Raw genomic sequence first — 11,565 nt, forward strand, 5'->3', positions numbered from 1 at the left:
GCTTTCCTGCTCTGAAGTCAAGCATGCATATGCATGCACAAACGTGCCCAGTTCTCCCCTCTCTCTGAAATTGTTAGTGAAAGACCTTTTATAGCTACCAGCCTCCTTTGCTCATCATCAGCTCATTAGGCTGCCCAAGTCCCACTAGGTGATCTGTTGCCTAGCTACCAGCCTACCTGGACAAAACTTTGTTTTCTTGGTTTGTCCATTTCTGTTCAGTGCATTGGCTTTGTAGAATGATTCATCTGTTGCTGATTCCTACTAACCCACCAAGCCAGCCAAGACATGCAGAAGACATTCGTCTGGCTCCTCAGCACAAGGGAAATAAAACAGTAGTACAACAAAAGATGTAAGAATTAAATATATGGACAGTTCCAAAAGGTCAGGCTGCAATTAAATGTTCGATAGACAAAACTCAGTAACTTCTCATGGAATATAAGCCTTCCTTTCCCTTAGTACTCATATTTAGTTTTTTCAGAACACTGGCAAACAGTAACTTCACTTTTCTGATTCCATGGTTTCAGATTCCAACCTATTCCAGAAGATGTTATTCTACATGCATTTGAGGTCTGTATCTCTGTAAATATTCAAGTACCTAATTGCTGGGAAGAAGTTGCTGCTTTTATAATAAGTTTAAAACCCCAAGATATATTCTTTTTCTTTAAAGGCTTTGGATGAGAATAAATGTGGATATATCACCAAAGAGGACCTGGTCAAACATTTGACTGAAGAAGGTAACATGACTTCTGTAATATCAGTATTTAAGTAAGAAGCATTACATATGTATATGGCACCTTGAGGTCCTTACCCTGCAGGAGTAGATACATTGTCTTCAAACAATGCTGTTGCTGTGATGAGTGGCTGCAGACTAGGACATTTCACTGGTCAGTGATGCAGGGAAAGAGCATTTATCTGCCTACTTGCAGACATTATAAAATAGAGATTTTTATTCTTACCCTTATTTGTAACTCAGTCCTGCCCAGATATTTTGTGATTCTGTGCACACCTCTGTGCTCACTAAGTATGTAACTCTTTTGCTGTCCTGTAAAATTGCGGCTTAGATTTCCGGATGTTTCAGTGGTTTCAGTGCTCATTCATTCTTACATTATCTTGATCTTAATTCTAGAGCCACATGCAAACAAAGAGATTCAAAGACAAGATATAAGTTGTACATTCTGTAATCCTCAATATCTCTTGAAGAGCCTGCTTTTCTTGTGTGGCTGACTCATGACCACCTGCCTCATGTTCAAAAGGGTGTGCAGGTTTTGTGCAAGACCTAGCATCAAATGGTAACCTGGTTCTCTGAGGGATGAAGTAGGCCATCAACAGCTTTGAAGAGAAAAAACAGAATTTTTTCATGATGTGAATACAAGTGTAAGGATAGCCAAATGAGAGATAATAATTCTAATGTAAACAGGAGAAAAATTGACAAAAATGGTTGTTTCAGAATCCATGGCAGAGAGGAACAGGCTGTTTTGGTGTCTGTGAACTAGAAGATCAGATAGATCCAGATTCTCTGTCTCCTTCCTTTTAGACTGGCTCACTTGGTGTGTGGACTTATATTGGCAAAAGGGAAGGAATAAGATACTTAGTTTTGTTCCTTTTCTACTCTGTGTGAGAATCAAAAGGAGATCCTTTCAAGTGAAAGGCAGCGGAATTTGCCAGTCCTTGAAAGGATACTTACCAAGATAAAATGTTATTCTGTGCTGTCTTTCAGGTGAGCCCTTTAGTCTGGAGGAAATGGAGGACATGCTTGCTGTTGCTCTAGATCCAGAAACAGATACTCTTCACTACAGAGATTACCGTACAAAGCTGGTAGTAGATGAAACCAAGAACTTCCCTTTTAAGGTCTGGGATGCCTTTCGGTAACAGCACCATGGCTTGACAGATGGTTGAAATATGGATTTTCAAGTGTAACAGAGCTCAGCTTGTGACTTGGTGCTTATAATTAAAATGAAATCTGTGTAGTTACATTTCCTTGGGTTCTCTGTGTCTGTATATACATATAAAAATATATTCACACCTGGAAAAAGAGCTCTTGACAGAAATACTGTGTAAGGTCTGGACAAGAAATGGAATTTTGTTGGAAAATAGCAGGAAAAATAATGTTAATGAAGTCAAGAAATAGCTGTATGGTTGCTTTTGAAAAACTAAGAGAAAATGAGACCTGTGAAAACTTGTAATAAGCAGGTAAGTGTGTATCTTAAGGTGACTAATACTAGTAAGATGAAGCTTTTATATTTAACTGTAGTAATTTTTTGTGTTTAGTTAATAAGGAACCAGGTAGGTTACACCTTTTGAAATAATATAATAGATCAAATAAACTTTCTATAATTTCTAGTGTTTGTCAAGTATTTGTGTTTTGTTTACCATAGGCAATTGAACTGGACCAGTTAGTTCCAGTTTATATTACTAATCCACTGGCATGGTATTTTGCTTTCATTTTAAATGTGCAGGGAACACTCCAACCATTTCCATAGTCAACCTAATCCTTGAGAACATTTTGGTTACTGTAGGTGAGGAACCGTTGCCCCTTTTGTAACCAGTTTGGAAGTCAGTAATTTCAACTCTTCAAAACTTAGGATCACAGAATGAGAATTTGATTTTCATAAACTGATGAAACACTATTTTTTGAAAGATATTAGTGTAAAATGGATGTCTCAACTTTACTTGCTACCAGACCACCACAGACCTTACAGCTCTTCTTATTTCTGGTTTGATAGTTTTTTGTTACTGTACTGCTGTTCTTTAACTTGAGTTCAAGTTCTTTCCCTTTGCGTTCTTGTTGTACATAATCTTCTGACATGCAACCAGGAGCTGATGATTTCTCAGCCTGTAGGAGATTCTGTGTTTTGCTCCTCAGGAGTAGCATCTTGTACTTTGTACTCCACCCCATTTCTGTTTTACTACTCTCTATCAAGTTTGCTCTCCTCCTGTACTATGTTCTACCTCTCATTTGTTCCATCTGCATAATCCAGCTCTGTGTCATCCACAGCCTTCATCAGCTGATGAAACCCGGGAAAGACTGACACAGAGAGGCACTGAGTGCCTTACTCCCTGTTATGCCTTTCTAGTGACAGCGCTGAGAACAGAGCCTAGGACCCCTCCTCATATTGGGTCTTTTGTCCTACCCATTTGTTCCCTTTGGGCTGGAAGCTCAGACACACAGTTTTCATGCACAGCTAAAAGTGACCTGCTGTGCTTCACAAAGAAAAGATTAGCATGATCTAAATGGGGTGATGGAAGCAGTCTGAGAGAGACCATTTTTTGATTCACTTTTTGCTTCTCTAACCCAAGTTGCTTTCACTGATACTTGCTTAAACAACAAGACAATGAAGAAATAATGCAGGTGGACAACATTTGCACAGTTCTAAGCTGCATCTGGGAAACACTGTTGCACTGCTCCTAAGACTCAGCAATGCACTCACTGTGTGTTCCAACTTCATGGCCAGTAAGAAGGAAAAATAAAGGCTATCATTAGTTTTACACTGGGGGGAGATACAAGGTTTTGAAGATTAAAGCAAGAACAACAAAAGCCTATTAAGAAAATACATTTTCATTAGCCTTCTTCAGTGTGTCTTTCAAAGCTGAAATTATTTTCTCTAGATGAATCTTTCTTCCAGTTGATGTGGAAGTGTGTTGTACTGGATTTCTGACATAGGTGGTGTGAGTACAAGTTTCATTCGCATGAAGTCTTGGAGTCCTTGTCAGTGTCATCTTGGATATCAGCAGGAAGATGCTTATTTCAGGATATCATTTCATAGCTCCCAGTGCTCCAGTGAGAGCACATTTTGTTTCTAGTGGTGTTTCCCCAGAGACTGCCTCAGCTATTGCTTGTCAAATCAGGATGTCCACATACAACACTGTTACTTTTCATAGTGCAGATAGGATATTAACATGAGTTCTTTTATAAAATATATAATTTTTTATTTTCCAGTCCTCAAATGCAAGGAAAGAGAGTATTCTGGCAACTAAAAAGCGGGATTGTGATTGTGTCTGAATTTATTGTACAGCAGCTCTTCCAGTTCCATTTTCTTATACCCATCCCCAAGAAAGATATGTGCAAACAGGGCAGACAAAAGCAAGATGCAGTCTTCTCTTTGGGCATAAGTAAGCAAATTTTATTGCCCAGAGAGTTTCCAAACTGGGGGTGAAAGAATTGTCAAGAACCAATCTCAGACTCTGTAGGATCCTAAAACCTGAGTGCACTCTGCCAGCTAGGATCAAATAGAGTGATCTGACAGGCTCGTGAAGCAGCTGCCCCATGGGTCACCCCAGAGGAGGCTGAGCAGTGGCCGCACAAGGCTGTTCCTTGCCTGTGCCCTTCATGACTTGCCAGCCCATGGCCACCCATTTCCCCATGGTGGTGGTGGGCTGCATGAGGGACTGAGTGCCTTGCTTCTCTGTGCTCCCTGGGGATGAGCAGGGACCCCTACCCTAGGGAAAGGGAGAGGAGACTTAGGGAACCATTTTGGTGAAAATAAACGCCCTCTTTGTTTCTAAATTTGACGGGAAAATATGTTACTTTGTCCTCTGCTTTGAGGTGAACAAATTGAACTGTTGAGTGGTCTTGAGCTGTCTCTTATTACAAGCCTCTCCCTGCTGGCTGTTTTGCCTCTTCCCTCAAGGTCAGGAACCAAGGTAAGGGACTGGAACAAAAGTAGAAATCTCCAGGGAGGAACCAGTGTAGCGCTTGGATTTCACACAGGGACATAGAGCCAAGGCATTGAAGAAACTGGGCAAGTCAGAGTGTTTTTTGACCTAACTGAAGGAGGGAGAAGGAAGGGAACTCATTGTCCAGATATAAAAAAGAAAACAAAATTAAAAGAAGAAATCAAAGAAGCAAACACTGGAAACCATCCACATGTACAACTGAATCAGCAGGCTGTTTACATCACTGCTGTGAGTTGTAGGCTGGACAAGTCTTTACTTGTTTAAAATTTTAAGTAGGTTAAGCTGTGCCAGGGCATATCTGGTGTATAGTGGAGACCTCAGTCTTATTGATACTGTGAAGGAATTCTTCTAGCATCTGAGCTTGTGCTTGGGAGTACAGCTGCTCATATTCCAGGTAATACATTGTTTTTTGTTTCCTTCATCTGCTTTGAAGTTGTTTCTCCAAAGCACTCTTCTGTCTGTTAGTGATAGTCCCATATATAATCACACCTGAAGACTTCAGTGTTTTCCCACTGCAATGCATACCAACATGATATTTACAGCTGCTTGAGATTCTCCACTGGCTGTGGGCAGAAACAGAAGTTGCAGGACTTCACCAAAATGCTAATGGACCAACATCAGAGCTGGGACTCCAGGGAAAGAACTGGACTGTTCATCTGTGCACCTCCACCCATAATATCACACAGGTAAGAGCCTGTAAAATGTTCAGGCTCTTAGCTCTGTTCAGGAAATAAGAATTTGCTATCTTTTCTCTTGTTTCATTTGGTCTTTTCTCTTGGGTCTCTTATGTGTCATTTCGTTAATACAGTTGCGTGATATCTCATGAGGATTGAAAATGCAAGAGAGTTTTGCTCTGCCTCACACTCCTGATGCACTGCTGCACTCTGACAGCTGCCTGTATCATGGTGCTAAGACTTGTTACCACTGAAATCAGCATGGGCAAAGCTTTCATCACAGGCAACAGGAAGAGGCTGGGCCTTCAGTTTCATGGGGAAAAGTGGCTGGGGATGCTGGAGTTCAGCCAAGGCTGGGATGGGCACGGGAAGTTAGGATGTTTTGGGTCCAGTAATACACTTATAATTGTGTGAAAGAGGGAGAGCAGTCTTGACAATGACAGCAGGTTGGCAGACAGGTTTCAGTTTGGACTTTTTGAGAAGTATTGGAAGGTCACACAGTCTCTTGCTACCTGACCTTTCCATGTACAAAGTCAGAGGAGTTATACAGAATAGGAGACAGGAAGTATCAGTCTTGCCTACTTGTATTGCTGATTTTTGTATCACTAATTCTGATGTTTGCATGGTGTTTTGTACTATGATGGTCTGATTGAAATCAGTGCCTACAGACCTCCCTGTAACATAATTAATAAAGTTCTCAACCTTCAAGTCTTTTGTTCCAGACTGTATGTTCAAGTCTCAACTTCTAAACAGGTCAGTCCACATCAAGTATGTTTGTTTTTCTTTGCACACAACTCTTATTTCATAGTATCTCATGCCATGATAGGTTTGACTATAAAACTAACTATTAAAACATCTGCTCTTATTGTTGGAGGGTGTTTTTGGCAGGTCAGTACTAGGCATGGGGACTATGCTGACTTAAAGCTAAAGAAAGATGTAAGTTGAAACAAAGCAGATTCTCGCATTTAACCTATTTTGAATCCCTGAGGCTACTGTTTGGCTTAGTGTAGTTCTGAAAGCCAAGAAAATGTTACTTACTATGCTCAAAAGATTGATCACAGCATTTGTGTCCTGAGGCCCAAATCCTAAAGCTCTTATTCAGAGAGAACTCCCATTGACTTCAAAGGGAATTCTGTCTACAGAGGAGCTTCAGAAATAGTGATGTACTGGCTCACAAGGCACTATAAAAACTTTTTAGTCTCTTTAAAGAAGACTTATCTATGAAAGATCCAACAGAGGTGTCCAACCAGCTGCAAGTCATGTCATTAAAATGACCAAAACTGTAAAACCGGGGGTGTAAGTAGTTAATTCTTGTCTATAGTAATGCAAGCAAGAGTTAGCAAGAGTCAGCAGTCAGAACTTTTCCATATTGTTCAGAGCACAAAAAGTGAAACTAGGCATGATTCTGCATGGAGATGTAAAATTATCTTTAATTCTGGGCTCTATTTCTTCTAGAAGCCTTTTAGAAGAGGCTTCCTTGTTGCAAAAACCTGCCTAAATGGTAGCATTAAAAATAATAGTTCAAAATAATATGTTTCAAATAGAGGAAAGCCCTTGAATATTTGCTGTGAACAGCAGTCTCTTTCTTGCCAATTTAGCAGCATCCCCCAGTGCAGAACAGGTCCTAAGATTTGCCTTATGGTGTGCAGCCATGTCTGCCCCTGGACACCCCCCTAGTGATTAAAATAATCAGAGTGGAGTTCTAAGGGTTTCTAGAGGTGTGGTTTTGAGCTGATAATGCAAGAATTTGAAGCTCTCTGAGTTCTTCCACATCTGTGAGTTATTCAAGTTTTATGCACTACAATAGATTTTACAAATAAGGCTATATTTTGGTCTATTTGGAAACTGGTAGCAAAGACTGAAATTTTAATCCGTAGTAACACAGCCAGGAAAAACTCAGTAGTGCAGCTTTAAGGACTTTGTTCCAACTTTGTTGGAACACCTATCTGCATGGTGAAGTTGCACTCAATATTGCAGGGACAAAACTAAAAACACCCCAGCATAGCCAGTTTTCATGTGGTCTTAAGCTGTTGCTTTGAGAAGCAATGCCATTCTTCAGAGCTCCCACAGAGGTGCACTGAAATTAGCTCAAATTTAATAGAAAACTGAGAATCTGTCTCCAGTTCTTCATGCTTTGTCAAAGTTGCAGAGATAGATTGTTATGCTAAATATGATGGTTTACTATCATTGAGATCATGAGGGGAGAACTTTCTGAGAAGTTGTATAACTAGGAGTGGGAAGAAGACCACTCTAAGTACAGGGCCCTTGACTCAATCCATTCAAGACAAAAAGAAGGCAAGAAAGAAGGCAATAAGGAGAGAAAGAAGGAGAGAAAGAAAGGAGTGAAAGAAGGAGACAGGGAAAGAAAGAAAGAAGGAAAGAAGGAAAGAAGGAAAGAAAGAAAGAAAGAAAGAAAGAAAGAAAGAAAGAAAGAAAGAAAGAAAGAAAGAAAGAAAGAAAGAAAGAAAGAAAGAAAGAAAGAAAGAAAGAAAGAAAGAAAGAAAGAAAGAAAGAAAGAAAGAAAGAAAGAAAGAAAGAAAGAAAGAAAGAAAGAAAGAGAAAGGAAAGGAAGGAAGGAAGGAAGGAAGGAAGGAAGGAAGGAAGGAAGGAAGGAAGGAAGGAAGAAAGAAAGAAAGAAAGAAAGAAAGAAAGAAAGAAAGAAAGAAAGAAAGAAAGAAAAAGAAAGGAAGAAAGAAAGAAAGAAAGAAAGAAAGAAAGAAAGAAAGAAAGAAAGAAAGAAAGAAAGAAAGAAAGAAAGAAAGAAAGAAAGAAAGAAAGAAAGGAAGAAAAAAAAAATACAAGACCTCTCCCAGAGCCACAGTTTGTTGATGTTCAGGAAATGTTATAAGACATGTCTATTTGCTCAGGGTAGCTATTATTCAGTGTACAGAGACTGGCTTAAGCCCCAGATTTAGCTGTTTGGATGCAGTTTGTCTCCATTGCTTGTCTCATCTGGAGGCACAATGCAATGCTGCTCTCATTGACCTTTTTATTACAGTAGCCCTCCAAGGCTCAAATGGGGAAAATCCCCTACAGTTTAGTCCAAGAACATCTAGCACAAAAAGCAGGGGACACACAGAGTAAACCCAGTCACTCTTTTTATAGCTATTTAATTACAGCTTTTTTACTATTTGTATTAAAAAGCCATGAGTTTTCTCTGTTGCTCTTTTGCCAAGACAGGTTTCTTTTGATGTCACACCAGAATACATATCCTGGAAACATCTGCAAAAATGCACTGGAAACAGAGGTAAAAGAAACTGCTGAGAGAATGTATGCATTGGCTTTACCACACCAATGTGAAGAAAGAGGTTTGTCCTTTTTCCTCATTTCCTATCGACAGTGTGCACTGGGATTTCAGGAAGATGTTCTCACAAAACTCTTGTGGCTCTGATGGGGTAGAACTGAGTAGCCATGAAGAAAAGTGGCATGTTGAAGTGTATTGTTTGCATTTTATCATGTAAAAGACTGAAACTTCTTTTTCCATCTTTCAAACCACAAAGGGATGCAATATCTTTTGGCAAAGTGGTACAACATGAGATGCACTTGTTAGTGATGTCTGATTTCCTCTTCAAAAATGTACAACCTCTCCAGCATAACTAGTGAATTAATTGGAGTAGGGGATCTGCCACCAGAATTTAGTCTTCAAAACAGCTAAATGAACACTGGAGACAGTAGCAGATACTGCAGAGCTTAACCCCCCCCTCCACCCCAAACTAAGAGATAAATCTCTTTATTTCTAATTGCCAAGGGTATGTTCTTCTGGCAGAGATGATGAAGCAATACCCAGTGAGAGGAAGAGTTCCAGTGACAAAAGGGAATAATGATAACCATTTCTTTTGGATGCCATGGCAGTATTTTAACAAGGGAATCCTCCAAGCTCCATAAACTGTCTGTGTAGCATCCTAATTTCAGAACCTGGGCACTTGATGCTGAGGAGAAAGGATCATTTAATGTTCTGAGGAATTTTTAAACCCACAGACATTAGTCCCTAGCTGTGGAAGAACACGTTCCCTATGTAGGCCATGCTAGCTGGCCTGCAGTAGCCAGAAACTGTTGCTCCCATAGGAGGCAATGTCAGCTGGAAGCAAACAGCTGAAAAATGAAGAGAAAATCTGTCCTGTTTTCTCAGGATAACACAGAAGTTGAACTTTATTGCTCACACCCTGCCTGCTCTCACGGGCGAAGCAAAGGCTTTACAGTGATCCAGACAAAAGAGGAAATGCTGAACAGCAAAGTGCAGACATTTGGGATGTAAAGTTAGAAAAGGTAACCTACAGGTAGATGTGTTGAACCCTTACACCTTTTACATGCAATGTTCACCGCCAAGACAGATAATGTCAGTCAAGTCCTGTGCTCTTATATGCTTACAGAAATGTGAGCGCAGGAAAAACATTTGAATTTAGAGAAAAAAATGCACAAATCAAGATGGGAAATAAAGTCCAATTTGGTGATGAGGGCTTGCCAGATTAAGTTCCTACAAAACAAGAAGTAGCAACACCTGCATTCAGAGACTCATAGTGAAAGAGTGGCTGCCTGGGCTAATATGAAATCTTTAGGAGCTCAATAACCATGGAAACCTCAGTGAAAGGAATGCATCTTCAATAAAATTCAGAAAAGAGAAGAAGAAATGGTAACTGGAGAACTGTCAGAGGCAAAAATACATGTACTTCCTTCCCCAGTGATGCTTGTAGTACAAACAGGTTTTATTTTTAAACAAAAATATTCTTACTGGCATCTATAGGAGAGTTTTGGCGCAAAGGCTTTGTAATAACTTTTATACAGTTGCCACATATCTGCATTTATGAAGGCCTTGGTTTTAGAAGCTTTCAGACAAATTAACTCTCAGTTTTCACTTATAAGAAATAAGGAATAATCTGTCTTCCTCACTTCTCTCAATAGCTTCAAAACCAATAAAAGCCATCTAAAAGTAAGGAGCTCTGGAAGACTACAGCATGCCTTTCTAATTTGTATTTAATATGTATTGTACTGTCCCTTATTAGGAGCCAAGTTTGTATTAGCGCTGTTGAAATACGACTCTTATTTCTGTACTCAGTAAGGTCTGTGAGAGACACTGTCAGAAACTACAGGTAAATAATAGTGGGGAAAAGACCAGCTCTCTGCATCAGTTAATGAATAAAGCTCAGGGAGCAACAGAAGAAACAATGCATTCACCACTGCTAAAATTTAACTCTGTAACTTACCTTTCAATAAAAATTCATAACAAGGACAATAAAAATGGCAACAGAGGAACATTCTTCCCCTTTCTCTATTGTCATTTCCTTCTGTTTGTTCAGCACTCATGCATATCCAGCTGAGACCAGTAGGTTCACTTTCCTTTTGTTATGATCTTAATCAGATGTAAACTGTAAGGTAGAATTCTGCACTTATCTTTTGCTTTGTTGATGAAATCTTTAAGCCTTACAATATTTGTTAAAGAACAACAGATAATATTCTGTTTGCCAGGCATTTTTCAGGTGGTAGCTGGATTAAATAAATTTGTTCAGAAGTGGCTGTCTTCAGCCCCTGCTGATCAGTGAGTGTTCCTCTGAGCAGCTATTCCCCACCAAGGGAAGAAACCTTGCACTGTCCCATTACTGCCCCATATCAAGGAAACTACATTAATGACAAGCCTGGTTGCTGAGAGTCTCAATCCTCTTGCTTAGGGTTGTAAAAATAAACTAAACTCTCCACATTCATTGCTGCATTACTACAATGATGTTACCAATAACATTAATCTCCCACAACGCTCCATAAAGGTCCATCTTTACCATCCACTAAGTGTTCATCTCATAGAGATGGTAAAATTTTCAGCATCTTTGCCCTTCACACTCAGGGTATTTATTTTGTACAGATGTACAGAGATACCTCTGGAGATGTCAGGAAGGGGTCTCAAAATTCCCATCTCCCAGGTCTTTGTCAAAGGGGCTCACGGTTAATGTGATAATAGCAAACTCTGTGTCTTCTGTGTTTGCATCATAGACTCTATTTTCATACAAATCTTTAGTCAACCGATTATGTCCCCATATAGTGGGGTCTCTGTAGGTTGAGAAGAAATTGGTGTCTTTGAAAAGTGTGTATAACTGAGCTATGTATGCTGAGTCTGGTTTGTACAATTAAGTATTTTCTGTCCCATTAATGCCTGTACTGTTGAATGCAGACTAGGGCTGTTGCTAAAGGGACCTGTATATTTTGGAATAGAGGACAATACCTATACGAT

At 39.7% G+C, this 11,565-nt stretch overlaps 1 protein-coding gene across 1 annotated transcript in view; it reads left to right on the forward strand.

Annotated features, from left to right (window-relative positions):
* The window catches only part of EFCAB2 (EF-hand calcium binding domain 2), a 29,774-nt gene extending 27,801 nt beyond the window's left edge, over positions 1–1,973 (forward strand). Inside the window, exons 5-7 of the mRNA XM_059843351.1 lie at positions 525–567; positions 668–734; positions 1,718–1,973. Of these exons, the coding sequence (XP_059699334.1) occupies positions 525–567; positions 668–734; positions 1,718–1,869 (262 nt within the window). The 3' untranslated portion in view covers positions 1,870–1,973. The remainder of the gene's footprint in view (positions 1–524; positions 568–667; positions 735–1,717) is intronic.
* Positions 1,974–11,565: the final 9,592 nt, after the last annotated feature.

Source organism: Haemorhous mexicanus, chromosome 3 (genome assembly GCF_027477595.1).
Source record: "Haemorhous mexicanus isolate bHaeMex1 chromosome 3, bHaeMex1.pri, whole genome shotgun sequence".
NCBI lineage: Eukaryota > Metazoa > Chordata > Aves > Passeriformes > Fringillidae > Haemorhous > Haemorhous mexicanus.